The sequence below is a fragment of the Echiichthys vipera genome (genome assembly GCF_963691815.1).
Source record: "Echiichthys vipera genome assembly, chromosome: 7".
NCBI lineage: Eukaryota > Metazoa > Chordata > Actinopteri > Perciformes > Trachinidae > Echiichthys > Echiichthys vipera.
This window is the reverse complement of record NC_139832.1, coordinates 3,724,139-3,743,259: the sequence shown is the minus strand read 5'-3', so window position 1 is coordinate 3,743,259 and position 19,121 is coordinate 3,724,139. Positions and strand designations below refer to the sequence as shown.

Here is a 19,121-nt window from a genome sequence, read left to right as displayed (position 1 = left end):
GCGCAGTACACCAGTGCCACTTTCTCTGCAGGGTTTGATCATGTCCCATCTCATCTTCAGCCTCTTATCCAGGGTCGGGTCGCGGCAGCAGCTTTAGCAGGGGACCCCAAACTTCCCTTTCCCGGGCCACATTAACCAGCTCTAACTGGGGGATCCTGAGGCGTTCCCAGGCCAGTGTGGAGATCTAATCTCTCCACCTGGTCCTGGGTATTCCCCGAGGCCTCCTCCCAGCTGGACGTGCCTGGAACACCTCCCTAGGGAGGCGCCCAGGGTTCATCCTTACCAGATGATCCTGAACCACCTCAACTGGCTCCTTTCAACGCAAAGGAGCAGCGGCTCTACTCCGAGTTCCTCACGGATGCTGAACTTCTCCCCCTCTCTCTAAGGGAGACTCCAGCCCCCCTCCTAAGAAACCCCATTTCGGCCGCTTGTCCCCGCAACCTCGTTCTTTCGGTCACGACGGGTTTGATCATGTGTCCACCTGAGAGCTGAAATGAAACCTGCACTCTTGACCACTGCTTCACTTATCACGTTTACTTTAATGCAGAATAATCATGTAGACCATAATATTCATTGAACCTGATTGGGTAACTTTGGGACGTATGGCACAGCCTCTATAGCGAGAAGGTGAAACAGGTGATAATAATGGGGATCAATGTGAGTTTCTACTGTATTTACTTCAACAGACTTTCCCAGCATGTGTCTCACTCTTGGATTAACTATCTGCAGGGCTGACGGTGAAGATAAGACACCCTTTTGTGTGTGTGGGGATCCTCAGCAGCCGGTGGCCGACCGCATCTTCCCGTTATCTCTGTTCCCTTATGGAATGCCTGGATGTTTTTGATCCTCCCTCTCCTGAAACTGTGCGTAACCTGAAACTGATAAAAAAAAAAGAAGTTTCAAGTTGTTTTTTTTAGATGTACTGGGACTGTTTCTGCTATTTTGTGAATGATAGTGAGGCAGCTGAGAGGACTGAACTAAAAAACACACACACACACACACACACACACACACACACACACACACACACACACACACACACAGCTCGGCAGTGTGAAGTATAGCTCAGTGGACCTGCAGCAGCTTCTGGGATGAGTTTCAAAGTTGAGCTTTTTAGGCTTAAGTTATGAGAAGCTAGAGGAGACTTGCTACACACTGAAGAAGAGACATCTTGTTAAGAACACTCACTGCTGTTTTTGCTTCAGTGTTCGTCCCTTTGAAGCTTTCTTTTAATCCATTCTCATAAAAATTATGTTTCACATTGGCTCATCATTTTCTCTATGTTTGGGACCACTTGACAGGTTTTTTTGCCATATATTAAAGGGATATTTCTGCTATTTGAAGTGGGGTTGTATGATAATGTGTGTTTATCCGTACATACTGTATTACCTACAGTAGATGGTGGTCGGCACGCTCCATAGTTTGGAGGATGGGCATGGAAATGAAGAAATATACTGCAGTAAACGGGGCATCAGTTGAGCTTATTCTAGCCTTTAAACAAAGGCTCAATCAGTTTAAATGGATAGTTTACTCATTTTAATCCAGGTTTGTGTCATGATAATGTGGGAATTGTCTTCAGTTAAACGGTGTTTAGCCTGACTCTGTAGCGGAAGTCCCCAAAGTCATGGAGAATCAGAGGTGAGCCAAAATTTTGGCAGTGACGACGCAAAAAAGACACAATATCCCGTCATCAGGTGGGTTTTAGCACGTCTCCAAAGCTTTGTTTCTTGGGGACTTCCTCTACAAAGACAGGCCACACAGCATCCATCTGAGACACAGATTAAAACAGGTCAAATATCTCTATTTAAATGTACGCTATATTAATTACATTTTCACTGCATCCCTTTGCTGTCAGCCACCAGACTCCATAGACAAAAACAGTGATGTTACCTCACATAACTCAGGTGTTGCTGGTCTTCCGCTGCCTCGATCAATTCGTTTTTGTGTGTTTTTCAAGGCAGCGGTAGACCAGCAGCTTCTGTGCTCTGCGAGGTAAAATGACTGCGTTTGTCTGTGGAGTCTGGTGGCTTTGAGGAGAGCAGATATAACAGCTTCTGCTCCCCACGTGTCAACTTAAACACGGCTGTTTGACGGCATATTCTAAAGCGTGCACATAATCTGGTATTGATCACAACCCCACCTCAGCATATCTGAACTATCTCTTTTTTCTATATGTTTTTTCCAAATGCCACTGACCCCTTAAAGCTCCACGGACCATCTCCCAGTGTGGAAAGTGTTTGTTGCAGGTCGGGGTGATCGAACAACTGAAGTGAAGACATGAAGGAGTTATAATGTGAGATACACTTAATTAGCTATAATGATTACATTTTCACTGCATCCCCTTGCCATCAGCCACCAGACTCCATAGACAAAAACAGTGACGTTACCTCACACAACTCAGGAGTTGGGGATCACAACCCCACCTCAACATATCTGAACTATCTCTCTTTTTCTATACGTTTGCCACTGACCCCTAGAAGCTCCGCGGACCATCTCCCAGTGTGTAAAGTGTTGGTTGCAGGTCGGGGGGATCGAACAATTGAAGTGAAGACATGAAGGAGTTATAACGTGAGATAAACCTGTGAAACGTTTCAGGAAATATTCTTCAGGCAGTACACATATTTAGATAGATAGATAGTTTATTTTGAATATGTGAAAAAGCAAAATGATCATACATTAATGGGCAGTCATAAAGAAAAGGAAAAACAGAGAAATTAATGTACAATAAAGTAAACTGAAAAATATAAATTATGTTTATCATAAACACAGAGGCTCAAGGTTAAGACACAGTTATTTTAGCCTAAGGAATCAGAAAGAATCACAATCCTCCAACAGAGTTTGTTTAAAATCCCCTTTTGCTGCAACTCTCAGTTCTTTTAAACCAAGACTGAAGACTTTTCTGCTTCCTGCTGCTTCTTAGTGAACTGCACTGTAACTTCTGTAACTGTAACCATCTTTAATATGCTTTAAACTACCTTTTGTGTGTGTTTTTCCCCCAATGTGTTTAATGTTTAATGTAAAGAACTTTGAATCACCTCGTTGTTGAAGTGCGTTCTCCAAATAAACTCGCCTTTGTCCCATTGTTCCCTGCATCGCCTTGTTGTGCTGCTGCTTATGGATCAATATCTGCCTCTCAAAGCGGCCTCGTTGGGCTCAGCTGGCTCTACCTCTCCACATTGTTGCCACAATACGCGACCCGAGGCGCGTTGGCGTGGAAATGACGCGCGTCTCCGGCAAGTTCGGCGAGCCCATAAAGGATGGACTGTCCTCCCTCACTGTCACTCTACAGAAGAGAGGGAGCGAGACGACAGGAGCAGGAACACAGAGGTAGAGAGTGCAGGACCAGGGGAAGACGCACAGGAGGATCAGAGATACCAGTCTCGGGGTTGTTCTGTTTCTTTTGGAGGGGAGGAAGATAATTAAAGAGTGACATCATAGATCTACCGGAGGCACCGAGTGGAGGATTAAAACAGGCGAGCACCCTCTCTCCTTCTCTCCCTCCCTCTCTCTCTCTGAACTGTGGGAACGGAGCCACTCTGGGGACACACAAATGTGAGCGGGACACACTCAGGTGCAGAGAAAGCAAACTGGCGGCGCACTTAGGATGCAGAAGTCACCGGTGGAAGATGCAAACTTCCTCTCCAAGTATTTCTTCTGGTAAGACGTGTTTCCATTTGCGTCCTTTTTACGCGAGAACCCGGGGGGGTTGTCTCCGTACGGCAAGGTGCAGTGGCCGCTTAAGGACCCCCTAATGTGGATCAGTCCATAGCCTACTGTCAGTATTTAACGCACGCTTCGCTTTGGAGGTGTCCTGTCGCAGTTTTTGGAGGTTTGCTGGTGATTTATCATCAGAAAGAACTTTGATGGATGTGGAACTTCGGGCTCCGCGGGCTGTTTGTGATGAAATCAAAGTAATATTACACTAAAACATGATTGTGCTCTGACTGACAGGCGCAAAAATCGTTATGTAGCGCTGTCACACCGCAGCGGACGGTCTTCGGGTCCTGTTCTTGCGGTGCCAGCGGGACCGAGACCGTGCGTAAAATGCGCACCCGACACTTTAAAACTGCGTGAAATGTTCTAGAAAATGCTGTCAGGCGGGGGTATGCTGAGCAGTGAGTGTGTGTTGAGCTTTAAGCAAAACATAATTATTAATATTCACGATAAAAACATTACAGTTGGGGTTTAAAGTGTGCTTGTGCGACCTTTAACGACTTTCGAGTGACGTTTTTATGACTTTTTTTGAAGAACATTCACCTTTGTATCTGCATTTTCCATTGTTCAATAACTTCTGTGACCTTTTGCATGTCCTCCCCCTGAAATCAAATCCTTACATAAGGAAAAATATGCAATTATAGTCAAGAAACTGTATAAAAGTGTAAAAGTAAATGCTCACCATGCAGCCGAATTGTCTCTTTAGCTTCTACATGATCATATATTATAATATTAGATACTTTTATTGATGCCATCGCACAGAATATGCATTTTAATGTTGTAGCTGGCTGCAATAGAGCCACATCTAATGTCATTTACTGTATAACAATGCATTGTATTTCATGTTTTTAAAAATCTCCTGCAAAGCAACTGAAGTCATTAAATAGAAGTAGAAGCTGGCGTCTAATTATACCACTCTAATAAATGTACTTGGTTACTTTCCGCCGCTGCTGCTGATAATTACAGAGGTATTATAATCCACTTTGTGTTCTGTTTAAAGGTGCACGGACATGTGCTCTCACTCTTCACTAATGAGGGGTCCCAAAGAAAGACGCAGACTTTTAAAACAAGTTAAATGACGTAAAGTGTGTGTCACCTGCTGGCTGCGACAGCCTTTCTTTAGCCACAAGGACCAACAAACATCTGACCTTATCTCCCTTCTCTGTCATTAGTCTGACTGTGACACCTCAGGGATCACTGCTATTACAACTAACACCAGTTTACATTAAAGCCTCCAGACAGTGGCTTCTACGCGTAAAGAGTTATCCTCACACCGCAAATAAAACAAGAACCTTTAACGCAAGTGCACGTTCGTTTCTGTTGGTTCGAAGGCATCTTGGCTTTAAAACAGCTCATACCCAACAATCTGTCTAATCTGTGGTTTTCCTGCAGGTGGACTTCACCGCTGCTGAGGAAGGGCTTCAGGAAGAAGTTGGAGCTGTCAGATGTGTACAAAGCTCCTTCTTTTGATCTGGCCGACAACCTCTCTGAGAGGCTCGAGAGGTTTGTGCAGACGTTTGTTTACCGCACTCATGCTTTTGTGTTTTGTTTGTTTACATCCTGCCGCGCAAGACTGGGGATCGTCGGGCTGTAACCCAAGCTCATAAAGAGATTTGGATAATGGAGAACAGACCAGAAGTTGTCTTCTGTCCTTCACTGCCGACTGATTTAGTAATGGTGACAGTTTTTGCCAAGTGGGTCCTAAGATGTCGGGTATCATCGTGGTCCGTAGGATCACGCAGTTAAAGGTGCTCTACTCCTAAAATACTGAAACCAGTGGGTTGGGATTTCCTCCACATGGGTTGTCTCTTACTGTGGAAGGTGGAAAGCTGTGTTATCTCACTGATATATGTAAATTAATTTAGTTAGAGGGACTCTTACATAAACATGAGACAGTTGGAGATGACGTCAAATGAGACTTTTTTTGCTACTTTTCAGGTTCATACTTGTATAATATTGTAATATTATGTATATTGGGTTTATGCTAGCACATGTGTACCTGCTTTAATGTTAGAAAAAAAAACACATTTGCCCAAAACGCTACGTTTTAGCACTTGTCTCTTTAAGCCCCCCTCCTGAAAAGTCCAGTCTTCTTCTGTGGCTTGAAAGAAAACAAAATAAGATGCACCTTTGGAAATGTAGCTCTTAAAGTGTAATAGCTTTACACTTCCGGTGCTAAATCATCCCATGGTCTTTTTCAGCACTTACATCAAATAAGCCATCAACAGTTTTTTGTCGTGTAACAACTATTAACAGAGAAATCTGGAAGAGGTGCTAACAGCCGGACGTGGCTAACAGCCGGACGTGGCTAACAGCCGGACGTGGCTAACAGTGATTAGCTCTGGGCAGCAAGGTGAAGGCATTCAAAGGTCTTTTTTAACCACTAATGCTGCTGAAAATAACAGCAAACCTCTGCAGCAGCATGAGAAGAGTCCCTACACACAAAACAAAGCAGCAATGGGCTCCTTTCTTTTGGATTGACTTTGGTAATCCACTTGAATGGACTTTACTATGAGAGGAGCTGGTACAGGGGCCAGTTGGTAAGTCTTTAAAACACTCTTTTAATAAACTCTGGCTTCACTAACTACGCTGTTGCTGCTTTGTTTTGTGTGTAGGGACTCTTCTCATGCTGCTGCAGAGGTTTGCTGTTATTTTCCGCAGTATTAGTGGTTAAAAAAGACGTTTAAATGCCTTCACTGTACCGCCCGAGCTAATCACTGTTAGCCACGTCCGGCTGTTAACACTGACTGCCCGCTAAACACTACACAACGTTAATATTTTTAACATATTTTATGCAACTTCAGTGAAGTTTGACACCAGCGCACAAGTCATCAGTCTTAACACATCAATAGTAAACATCAAATTTTGGCGTCAGTCCCTTGGAATCAAAGGCTTCTTGGGAGAGCGGAGCCATAATGCACGAATACTCTGTTATCGCACACGGGGGCAGAGAATAGACCAGAATGCACTGCAGCAACAGGAGGCGTTTTGACTCGTCATTTCAGGGAAACACAACGGCTCCGTTCCCTTTTAAGTAGCTCGGTGAGCCATGACCATAAAGAAGCATGCGTTTTCTCAGGGAACTCCTTCATAAAATGTAGCAGCTGATTTTCCTGCTATGATAAACCAAAAGATCTGTTGCTGCTGCTCGTTTGGCTACAACTACCGCCGACTCACGGCCCAGCATGGTCATTGCAAACCCACTTTTAGGAGCTACTTCAGAAATGGTCTAAGAATGTAACTATTCACTGTATCGACTACAACCACCCATAAACACAGATATAGGCAGCATGTATCCTGCACAGCGCGCATTTGTAAAATCATCAATTCCCTTTCGTGCAGGGTGAATTCGTAGAAACAGTGAGAACCCAGAAGTGTGTGCAGCAGCATTGGTGTTTTTTTTCAGTCGTGCCCTTTTAGGTGTGTTTACAGTAGCCACCCTTCACTCAGAGTCAAGCTAAAATATGGGCTGGCATTTAAACGCTGCATGACATAAACCAAACCTGTGTGTGCCAAACAAACAATCAAGCAGCAGATGATGGACAAGGTTAACTCCCCCGTCAACGCTCTCACCATGTCACTCTGTTCCTCTCTCTCTCTCCCTCCCTCCCTATCTCTTAGTCTCTCCTTCGATCTCTTTTCTCAAAGTAAACGATTTTTTACATCTGTCACGTTATCCACTGGACTCTCGCTCACATTAAATCATTTCACTCTTCTCAGTATTGGCTGCACATCAGAATCTTTTTCAAAAGTCATGTAAATTTAAGACATGAGGTCCAGTCATGGCCATGCAATGATATAGTTAATTAATTAATCTTCAAATGCTTGTCCCTGTCGGGGTCGCGTGGGGGCTGGAGCCGATCCCAGCTGACATCGGGCGTGAGGCGGGGTCCACCCTGGACAGGACGCCAGTCTATCACAGGACACATAGAGACGAACAGAGACAGACAACCATTCACACCTACGGGTGATTTAGAGTCATCAATGAACCGAACACCTGCACGTCTTTGGACTGTGGGAGGAAACCGGAGAACCCGGAGAAAACCCACCCCAGCCGGGATGCGAACCGGTAACCTTCTAGCTGTGAGGCGACAGTGCTAAACCACTACCTCACCATGTCACCCTTACGCAACGACATAATTCAGTGTGCGTAACATCATAGTTTTATTCAACACAATTGATAAAATAATGTATTGTTATAAGAGCTTTGATCCTCTGCTGAACCCGTTTGGACACAGTTGTGTTTATTTCTCTACAGTGTAAATTTGAGGTTGTTTCGGCCTTGGCACATTTAAAATCCTAAATATTTCTTCTTTGACGTCTTTATTTCCCTCGTTATGTTGCTTTCTTCCATTCATCCCTCCTTCTTTTCTACTCTCCGCGTGTTCTTTCACTGTCGTTTTAGCGCTGAGCAAATGCCACGTCTCCGACAATTTTTTCTTTCCTAAAAACAACAAAAAAAGAAGAAGATTTAAACACTTGTGTCTTCTTTTCCTTTTATTTTGACTTTGCTTAACAACCGCAGCAGTGTCCCGCATTGGCCTCGCGGTTACCCGGGGCCTGCGTCACGGCGAACGATGCCAACAAGATGGTTAATGTACACGGGTGTAAAGACGTTGACCTTTGTAGAATAGGGCCCGGTGCCCACCCGGTGATGGATGAGCAGCTGTGGGTGATTTTACTTTCATTATTCCGATCAGACAAACAGTGAAGGCTTCTGGGAATGTGAACTTTACCTTCCATTAAAGCCCGCTGTGTACCTTCAGCCCCTCCATCACCCACTCGGGTCAGTTCAGTTCACTAGAAAGACTTTAATTACTCTGCAAAAAGCTGATATTGTTTACATTAAGAGATGGAAAGATGTCGACGACATAAGAGAGGTGTAAATGAATGTATAACAATGTAAAGTTGCCTGCAGCAGTACTTGTGTACAGTACGTGTTCACCCTCCGTTGTTCTGGGCTGGAGTTTATTGTTGTTTAACTTCAGAATCAACACCAACGAGACGCTTCAGACTTTGTTCTCTCACTCCGTTTTTATCACTCTCTCTTCCTTGTCTCTTTTCTCTTCTACCACTTCTTTTCCCATCACTCACCATTGAACCGGTCGGCCAAATCACCCCGGTTATAAATGACCCTCAGAGAACAATGTCGCTGCTTAACGGAGCTGTAACCGCCTACCAGGGCCGTTTGTGGGAAATTAATCCAGAGTGTGTTGTAACGAGGGCAACAAACGTGAAGCTACAAGAGGAAATATCCAAAAATATGTTTAGAAAAATCTTTAGAAACTGTCAAATGAACATGAAGATCAGAGAGAATTTTGTATTATCTAAAAGTTCTGGAAAGAAATGCCATTAAACAAAGAGTTTTACTGATAAACCTTTAAATTAGACGAAGAAAAAACATATAAAATGATCTTTTTCATTTGTTTTTATTCTCCTATTTTATTTAATTTCTAACAAGGTGAGAAAAGAGAAATAAATGCACTTTTAGTTCCTCCTTCTGGGACTGAATCACCAGCCGACGTTGAGAAAGCACGGCTGGTGTGTTGCCAAAGTAGAAGTGGTCAAACAGCATTTGTTCTGGTGGATGTGTTGTTTTCCCAGCCTGCTGCGCTGCTGTTTAACTGTGCTGTAACTCTGTCCTCCCTGCAGAGAATGGGACAGAGAGGTGGTGTCAGCCAAGAACAAGCCCAGGCTGATGAGAGCGCTGGCCCGGTGCTTCATCGGCCCTTTCGCCTTCTTCGGTGTCCTCCTCTACCTCGGGGTGAGTCTGTGCGTCTGTCGTCTCTGGAGGAAGCCCATCGCACATAAATCCACTCAGGAAGTAGTTAACGCTGCCGTAACGGATCGTACCGCTGGTGTGCAGATGTAAACTTGTGATTCCTGTGCTCGGTTCAAACGTGATGATCGATTTGTTAGTTTGTAAAGTAGAGAAACGTGTTTCTGAGGGGATGTTTTAAAGCTCTGTCAATCATCTTTGTGAGTTGCTAGAGTTAGTAAACAAAATCAAGCAAATAACAAGGACAAATTGCATGAAATAATAGTATTAAAATAAATCAGTTAAGGGTTATTATGGGGATGAAAGACACAACTGTATCTATCTATTTGATCGTCTCGATGCAGTTGTTTTCTGTTTCAAGTGCATTTAGTGCAGGGCCAAAAAAACAAATCTGCTACAAGCCGAGGGCCGGACAGGTTCAATGTTTATTAAAACATATTAAAATGATGCATATAACCTGTTGAACCAAGACCTAACACAGTGTACCGTATTTTATTTCATAATTAAATCAATAACCCAGTATTTTTGTGCGGCTCTGTCAATGATTTTCCAACAGGCTCACAGACAAAAACAAATGTGTCCTGTACATTACATGAATAAAGCAAGATTTTCTTATGACTTAAGAACTCAAGGAAAACATTTTCAACAGGCAAACAGCAAAAAAGAAAATGTCCTTCAAACATAAAACGTGTTCCTTAATATCAAGATAAAGACACACAGCTGTGTGAACATGTGCTCTGCCTCCCACCGAGCTTCAAACACCCTGTTCTCATCGTCCACCTTCCCTTTAGCCATTATTGGGGAGGGGGGGGGGGGGTTGCTGAAAGTTGACATCTGCCCTGAATGCTGATGAATAATGAAGCAGGGGCGGCCCACTTGCGGCGCTGCACTGAGTTCACGGGCTACCGTTGCATTGTGGGTAATGCAGTTTTGGTGCGTGAAAAACACCAGCAGGCGGCTGTGGCGTGCGGGCTGGATTTAATACTAATCAAATATCATCCCGGGGGCCAAGATCATTCATTCGCGTGCTGTATCTGACCTGCGCGCCTTGACTTTGACACCCATGGTTTAGAGGGAGAGATCTATCGAAGGTAGTCGACCATTCCTCAAGGAGGGGTTGCCATATTTTCCAGTTATAATATTTGTTGTAAGGCAATCTCTCCAAACTTAATCTATTCCCAAGATCTCTGGGCTATTGCTGAGCTATGACAGGTGACTTCTCTTATTTCCTAAATTGTAAAAGAAGGCATTTAGCCAGCAACATACACAGGGGAAGCGCTCGCCTTCTGTTTCTGGAGCTATAGTTCTATCCAATGCTTTTTATGTATACATAGCTATGTAAGTTAGCTATGTTGTTGTTAAATCTTTACAAAAAGTTTAATTTTAACCATCAAAGAGACTCTTGACAGTTTGCCAAGAGTTACCGTTGGCAAAACACAGACATTATAAAGTGTTATTTATAATGATTATAAGATTACAAGATGCCAGAATGATTCGTATCGAGGGCAGGGAAAACTGATGAGTTAGTGTTGCTGCCTGTACTTTACGTTTCTTGCATAAGTAACCTGAATGGTATGAAGTGTTTGCCTCAGGGAGTCGTTGCACCACCTTGATTTGTACGAAGGCGTGTCTAGTGGATCTAGATCTAGTGTCTAGGATCTTTCTCTCTCACACATCAGCTGAATGAATGTGCCAAGTTCCTGTTCGAGTTCTCAATTTATTTGGATTTCAAAACATGATAAAAAAGAAAAGAAACTGATCCTTTAGCACCCGGTTCCTGCTCCTTAGGATACTGTCACGTGTTGCATGCACATGTTTCTGTGATGTTGATATATTCTGGGATATGCGTTCTGACAAAATTCCTGTTTTTGGAGGCATCTGTAAAAACATAGAGTCAGTGTAGTTGTTGAAAGGCACCAGCTTGTTTTTGGGTTAAGACCCGTAATTGTAGCAATGTGTTGGTTTTTACAAACATGGTTGGTTCGGTCTGTGTTGGGGAAGGCATGATTGCGGCAAATTGGGCGATCCTTGTATATCTTGGAGAAATGATTGTGTTTGTTTGCAAATTTTGAGAGAATGAAGGACTATTTTTTTATATAGGTTGGTATTTTTGGTTTAGCCTGAAGCCACGAGGGTCTGTTCACTTGAGTCTCAACAACTGCGCCAGAAAGATGAGACATTTAGGTCGGCTGCCCAATTAATATTATAACATAATACTATAATTAAGATTGAGGTAAACCAAAGTCGTCTTCTTGTTTATATGTACACATGTGATTTTTGGATAATCCGGCCGTTATGTTCCAAATAAAAGATGTTAAGAAGATAAAGAAGAACCCAACTTTAAGCATCAATGCAGCCGACTGCAGAGAACGGGATTGTTCCAGACTTTATTATGACGTCTCAACTGGTCGAATATGGTGCAATCCTAGTTGCTCGTCAAACGATTTCTCTGTTCCCGTGTAGCTCTTATGCCTAAGTATTTAAACTGCTGTCCTGCTGTCTTATAAATCAAGATCTACTGTTTCTGTTATTGACATCAGTTCACTGTTGTTTCCTGAAAAGCTTCAGAAAGTTTCAATGAATCGCCGTAGCGGTGGGCGGGGGGTTGACGGTTTAGGGGAGTTGCCAAAAAATAAGATTGCATCACCTGTAAAAGGAGATAAAGAATGGGTGTCAAAGTCAAGGCCCGCGGGCCAGATTCGGCCCGCCAATGAATTATCTTGGCCCCCGGGATGATATTTGATTAGTATTAGAACCGGCCCGCACGCCACAGCCGCTTGCTGGTGTCTTTCACGCAAAAAACTACATTACCCACAATGCAACGGTAGCCCGCGAACTCACTGCAGCGCCGCAAGTGGGCCGCCCCGTCTTCAATATTCTTAAGCATTCAGGGCAGATGTCAACGTTCATCTCATCCCTGAGATAAAGAATGTAATGTGTTACGGATTTTAACGTGAGCCGTATCACGACAGGCTCTGATCTGACACGCAAGAGCTTTTATGGATGTATTGAAGAGTGACGGAGAGATTTATCGCCGTATGTGATCATGGACGCTTGATAAAGCCACAATGATGTAACTTAATACTTTGATTCAATGTGATCAAATGCACTTTCAGCATCTGAATCACTTACTGTGGCTTCTTCGTTGTGGTTGTGGTAGATGATGTTGTAAAGGCGGTGCAGATTAGAGTAAAAGTGTCAGCCCGGGACAGATCCAGTGACTTTTAGAGTAGTTTTAGAAATTCCCACAGTTACCACCAATCCCTGTTACTCACTGACCCAGCTCCACCTGTATGTGTGTGTCTCTTTGTGTGTGTGTGTGTGTGTGTGTGTGTGTGTGTGTGTGTACAGTATATAGAGCCACAGTGGCATGGATGACGCACACAAAACACAAGCATGTCGCACCGTAGTGTCGCAAACCTCAGTCTCACTGTGCCGGACTTATGGGAAAAGGCGGCGGTGACAGCAGCGCTACGTCAGTCGGTACAGTTGGTTAGGTGGTCGTCATGACAACAAGGATGCCTGTTAGACGTTAAAGAGGCTCTGTGGGGACAAACAGAAAAAAGCTTTGAGGGAAGTTTTTCTCAGTAGAAGCCGAATGAGTTTATTTAGTAGAATCTCAGTTATGTTACGGTTAAAGGTGAAATTGTGACATTGGCTGTTGACTGTCCGAATCCAGATGTGGATCCATTTTTGACATAGGAAATGTTCCCCGTCATGTTCAATTCACCTAAATTGTATGAAAAAAAAGATGCATTGATGTGTTTTATCCCAGTACAGTCGTAAAAAAACACGTTATAGTTGTGCAGTACGTCTTTAAATACAGAAACATGTTCAAGATGTAAATGAACAAATGCAGACTAGCAATAGCTGCGACCACGTACGTGCATGCATCCATGCGTTCTTGCATTCACACCAGGGGTGCAGCTATTACGATTAAGGTTTTTGTGATTAAGAGATTAGTTCTTTGGTTTATAATGTCTCAGAAAATGGTGAAAAATGTGGATCACTGTTTCCCAAACTCAAAGTGTCACAGAGGAGGAAAGAAACTAGTAAATATTCACATTTAAGCCGCAGCAATCAGAGAATGTGGAATTATCCCCAACCCCCCCCCCCCCCATTTCATTGATTATCAACATAGTTAGTGATTAATTTAATAGTTTACAATTAATCGATTATTTGATTAATCGTCGCAGCTCTAATTCACACACACACACCACCTAAACACTTGACCTTTCATGCCACATTTTAGCTTCCTGGGTCAAAAAAATGTAAATAATTGGGAAAATAACGATTATGCACTATTGATTTGTGGTTTTGAAGCCATTTTTTTTACAAATAATTGTAAATATTGACTTGAAAATGATTGGAAATCTTATCCTTTTGCCAGTAACGGACTAGGATTTGAGTCTAGTGATACACTGATTCTTGTTTCTCAACCAGAAAGAGTTATAGATGTAAAAGCAGATTAAATCAATCATCTTTTCTTCTCTCATTGTCACCATCTCTTCGGAGTAGGAGGCTTCCAAGACGGTGCAGCCTCAGCTTCTGGGTCGCATCATCGCCTCCTTCGACCCGTTCCACGACCCGGAGCGGAGCCAGGGGTACTTCCTGGCCCTGGGCCTGTGTCTGCTCTTCACCGCCCGCTTCCTCCTGCTGCAACCGGCCATCTTTGGCCTGCATCACCTGGGCATGCAGATCCGCATCGCCCTTTTCAGCCTTATATACAAGAAGGTAAGGGGGAGGACAGGGGGTATTGATGAAATGAATGACATATGCTTGAGACTGCGCACCGTGGAGCACTGGGATTTATCACAGGTCTCAAAGCTTTTTCTCATCATTGTTCTTCGTCTGCTCGGGTCCGATGGTCGGCCTTGTCGCTCCGTAGACTCAAACATTTGCATATTCTTATTAATGAGGCGTTATAAGGACCTACATCTTTCAAAAAAGTATGGGAGGTTATTGTCTTCGATGTAGTACAAACTGTCCCTAAAAACCGCACTGAACCGTGCCCAAGCACGTTTCACGGCTAAAGTCTGGTTCCTTTGACCAGTGTGAGTGTAACCGTACCGCGTCTAGGGGCAGCACGCTTGCCGCCCACGGCCCGTTTGGGAGAGGTGGGCTTTTGTAAAGCACGTTTGCACATGTACGAGCACGAGGCCTACGGCGGTTCTGAGGTCATTTCCTGTGCGCCTGTTGGGACATAGAGAAAAGAAGGAGGGACCATGCGCGGACATTTAAAACAATGGCGGCGAAAGGTTCACGTTGGTGTGATGCGGAGGTGGAGTGTTTACTGCAGATTTGGTCGATGAAAAGATTCAAAAACAGTCGACAAGACGCACAAAAACTCTGAGGTCTACGGAAAGATCTGGAAACAAAGCCACGCATCGCCATGACGTCATCAATGCGTGTGACGTGTTACGGCGTGATGACGTATAGGCGGCAAGAAGCATTCTCCGAGGCCCAGGTAGTGTGAGTACAAACGGGCCTGGAGGGGGGGACAAGGACCCTAAAGCACGGGGCGCGGCGCGGAGAAATTTGCAACACAGCGAGTGTAAAAAAGGAAATATTTGTGCAATATTTTGCCCCCTAGACGTTTTGGAGTTTGAGCCGAAGTCTCCCAAAAAACCTGAAACTTTGTGACTTGTTCTTTGTTTACACATGAATCGGACGCTCGTTACATTAAGTCACTGCTGTAACAACCAGTTGGAACAAAACAAAACAACCCAGCGGATAAGATAGTGAGTCAGATGTGTGTGTGTGTGTGTGTGTGTGTGTGTGTGTGTGTGTGTGTGTGTGTGTGTGTGTGTGTGTGTGTGTGTGTGTGTGTGTGTGTGTGTGTGTGTGTGTGTGTGTGTGTGTGTGTGTGTGTGTGTGTGTGTGTGTGTGTGTGTGTGTGTGTGTGTGTGTGTGTGAGCACTTGTCAGCTTTTGTTCTTGCTATTGTTGTGAAGATCAGACAGAGCGATCCCCCTGAATGCTTCCACCTTGTTCTGCATGCGTGACTGAGCGTTCCCAGAAAGCTTCTCACACGTGGAAGTCCAGTAGCGGCGCTTCCACAGGCAGCTGCGAGGGTGGGAGGGGGGCGTGGCAGCTCGGAGTCAACGCCACGTGTCACCGGCTTCCTCTCACCTAATTCACTTTCTACCTTATATGTGCTTTTAAACTCACTCCCTGACCTTTTGACCTCATTTTCAGACCCTGAAGCTGTCCAGCCGAGTCTTGGATAAGATCAGCACAGGTCAGCTGGTCAGTCTGATGTCCGCTCACCTCAACAAGCTGGACGAGGTGAGAGAAACCCCGTTTTGTAAGCTTACATAACTACTGGAGCATTTTACTAACCCGCTGGGAGCTAAAGGGGGCAGAGCGTTTTCAGTCAGGAACAATCCGCCCCGAGCGAATCAGGTCGGCCGAGTCGGTGATCTCCTTTAAGTCCCCTCTGAGAACATACTTTTATCGGAGAGCCGCGCCTGATCGTGCTCGAGATTTCATTTCCTTTGAACTGTCTTTTTTATTTCCTTCACTGGCGTGTTTTTCTGCTCCGGCTTCAAGGAACGCAGCTGTCACCGCATATTAAATGATCCTCCATCAGAATGAAAATCTTGTTTTTTTAATCTGTAAAAGAATGAAAATGTGAACGAGTATAAACTCCGTTAAAACAAAAAGTCTAGATTTGAAAATCCTGTGTTTTTGCTCTCCGGCTCAGCTAATCCAACTTTTGTGCTGTTTTGTTCAACGCCACATTTGAATTGATCACCTTGATCCAGATACGAACATTTTCATTCATTCATTTTCCACCGCTTGTTCCTGTCGGGGTCGCGGGGAGGCTGGAGCCGATCCCAGGTGACATCGGGCGTGAGGCGGGGTCCACCCTGGACAGGACGCCATAAATTGCCCGTAGGTGTGAATGGTTGTCTGTCTCTGTTCGTCTCTATGTAGCCTGTGATAGACTGACGTCCTGTCCAGGACACATAGAGACGAACAGAGACATACAACCATTCACACCTACGGGTGATTTAGAGTCATCAATGAACCGAACACCTGCACGTCTTTGGACTGTGGGAGGAAACCGGAGAACCCGGAGAAAACCCACGCAGACACGGGGAGAACAGCAAACTTTCCCAGCCAGGATTCGAACCTGGAACCCTCTTGTTGTGAGGACAAGTGCTTCACAATGTAGGCTACTAGCTGTGTAAAGAAAAGCCAGCGTGGTGCCACTTTGAGTGATTTTAATTTGAAGAGACGTGACGGCGTGCAAGATGCAATTGTTATACACTACTTCTGACTCCATCTTTGTAAACAGACATCTGGGGATTATTTTACGGGGCCAACATCCGTTTTTTAACTTCACTGTACTGAACGAAGCTTGATACGAAGCCTGACGTCTATTTTACCTACTTTACAGTTAAACTTCCAAAGTTTGCCTTTCATGTGACTTATACCTTGAGTTATAAGAGGACTTTAAGTCTGATAAGTATCTTACTTTGTGAAACCAAAGGCATGTCCCAGACTATTTGTAAGCTTTTGAGTCTCTAATAACAGAATTCCTAAAATAACAGGGAGATACAAAGGTCCGGAAGGGATCCAAAGGTTTAGTAATCTATGTAATAACAACTGCCTGGAGGACGAATACCATGTTTTATTTGAATGTACAAATACAATTATTGTGAAGATCAGAGAGAAATATCTGCCAAAATACTTTGAGAGACACCCGTGCATGTTTAATCTGGGGCTGTTGTTACACACAGGCGAACTGAGGGTGATACGCAGAGTGGGTGCCTTTGTTTTATTTACTTTTACATAATTTGGTCAGTGTTAAAGATTATAAGTGGTTCTTTATCTTCGTAGCACTGTTTTTTAGGTCTGTTCTCTGTTGCATAAATGTGATCTCGAGCCTTCACTCTCAATTCTGCACATTGGGGATTTTGTTTACAGCTTTAAAAACAAGTGCAGAACATTTTTAAAGTCCTCTTTTGGATGCGACTTGCACCCAAACGCGTGAGTCACTCTTTAAAAAGAGCAGCACGGTAGTTTTCCACCTACAAGGTAGCTGGGGGGGGAAATGTTTTTGTCTCCGCAGGTAGGATGAGGGAAAATACGAGTGACAGTTCACACCCTCGCCGACTTCAGTGAGTCTGTTTTTATTACCCCACAGAGCTTTGTGTTCTCCGTACTGAGGGACAATCAGAGGACAATAGATCTGGAACAATACAAGCACAATTAGGTGTGTGCCGTCCCTAAGTGTTCTGTCGAGAAACACACGTCTGATTATGCAAGACGACAATAGCTGGAGGATATGCATGCATGTGTGTGTGTGTGTGTGTGTGTGGCCCTCTGTTTGTGTGTGTAGACTGAACTCAGTCTTGCCCGGGGTCTCACTGAGGCGTTGAATGTGAAAACAGTCTGCAAGCTGCTCTGAGACAATTATCACCTGGCTTGGATGTGACTTGGCCAACGCACCACTCTCTCCTTAGAATGACTGGAGGGGGCGTGTAGGGTGTGTGTGTGTGTGTGTGTGTGTGAGTGTGTGTGTGTGTGTGTATGTGTGTGTGTGAGTTGATTCTCTTGTAGGTGAGTGGATGAAAGGGAGTTTCTTGAGGTGATGATAATGTGGATTCCCTCAAAACAGAAAGTTTGCTTGTTTGACGCTTCTTTTATTTCTTGCCCTTTCCTTTGTACTCGCATACTTTCCACTCTGTCTTGTATTCAGTCATGCATTCATCTATTCTGCACTGCAACTCTTTCATGCTCAATGTGATGAGTCGGCAACAAAACAATTGCAAAACATTAAGTATTCCTGCCAACGTGCCCTGTGGTAAACCCTTTATATTGTCCTCACAGAAGTAAACGAAGGTGTATCTCAGTGATTGGTGCCACAATGGTTGAGATAGCTTTTCTTTTCAAGGTCTAAATATTTGCCGTTGTAATCAATACTCAAAAAACACTGTTTTAGGGCGCACTCACACTGTCCATCCGTGCCCAAGCACATTTCACGGCTAAAGTCTAGTTCATTTGACCACGTGACCGGCAACAACGGTCGGTCGGTAGGACGGTAGGAAACAAAGTCTCACCTCATCTCATCTTCAGCCTCTTAGCCGGGGTCGGGTCTCGGGGGCAGCAGCTTTATCAGGGGACCCCAAACTTCCCTTTCCCGGGCCACATTAACCAGCTCTAACTGGGGGATCCTGAGGCGTTCCCAGACCAGTGTGGAGATCTAATCTCTCCACCTGGTCCTGGGTCTTCCCCGAGGCCTCCTCCCAGCTGGACGTGCCTGGAACACCTCCCTAGGGAGGCGCCCAGGGTTCATCCTTACCAGATGATCCTGAACCACCTCAACTGGCTCCTTTCAACACAAAGGAGCAGCGGCTCTACTCCGAGTTCCTCACAGATGCTGAACTTCTCCCCCTCTCTCTAAGGCAGACTCCAGCCCCCTCCTGAGGAAACACATTTTGGCCGCTTGTACCCGCGACATCGTTCTTTCGGTCATGACAAAAGTCTAGAAACACAAATTTCCATCCACTTGCTCTGCTGTCTATCTGTACGCTCAGTATGTTCACTCACGTTTTCACAAATGATGTTTAAATGCACAGTTTTTCATCGGAGTATGCCTTTAACCTGACCTTTGACCT

General features: G+C 44.5%; 1 protein-coding gene across 1 annotated transcript in view; it reads left to right on the top strand.

Moving 5' to 3' along the window:
- Positions 1-3,305: 3,305 nt before the first annotated feature.
- The window catches only part of cftr (CF transmembrane conductance regulator), a 57,990-nt gene continuing 42,174 nt past the window's right edge, over positions 3,306-19,121 (top strand). The window contains exons 1-5 of the mRNA XM_083916613.1: positions 3,306-3,657; positions 5,107-5,217; positions 9,367-9,478; positions 14,012-14,227; positions 15,691-15,780. Coding sequence (XP_083772739.1) covers positions 3,605-3,657; positions 5,107-5,217; positions 9,367-9,478; positions 14,012-14,227; positions 15,691-15,780 — 582 coding nt within the window. The 5' untranslated portion in view covers positions 3,306-3,604. The remainder of the gene's footprint in view (positions 3,658-5,106; positions 5,218-9,366; positions 9,479-14,011; positions 14,228-15,690; positions 15,781-19,121) is intronic.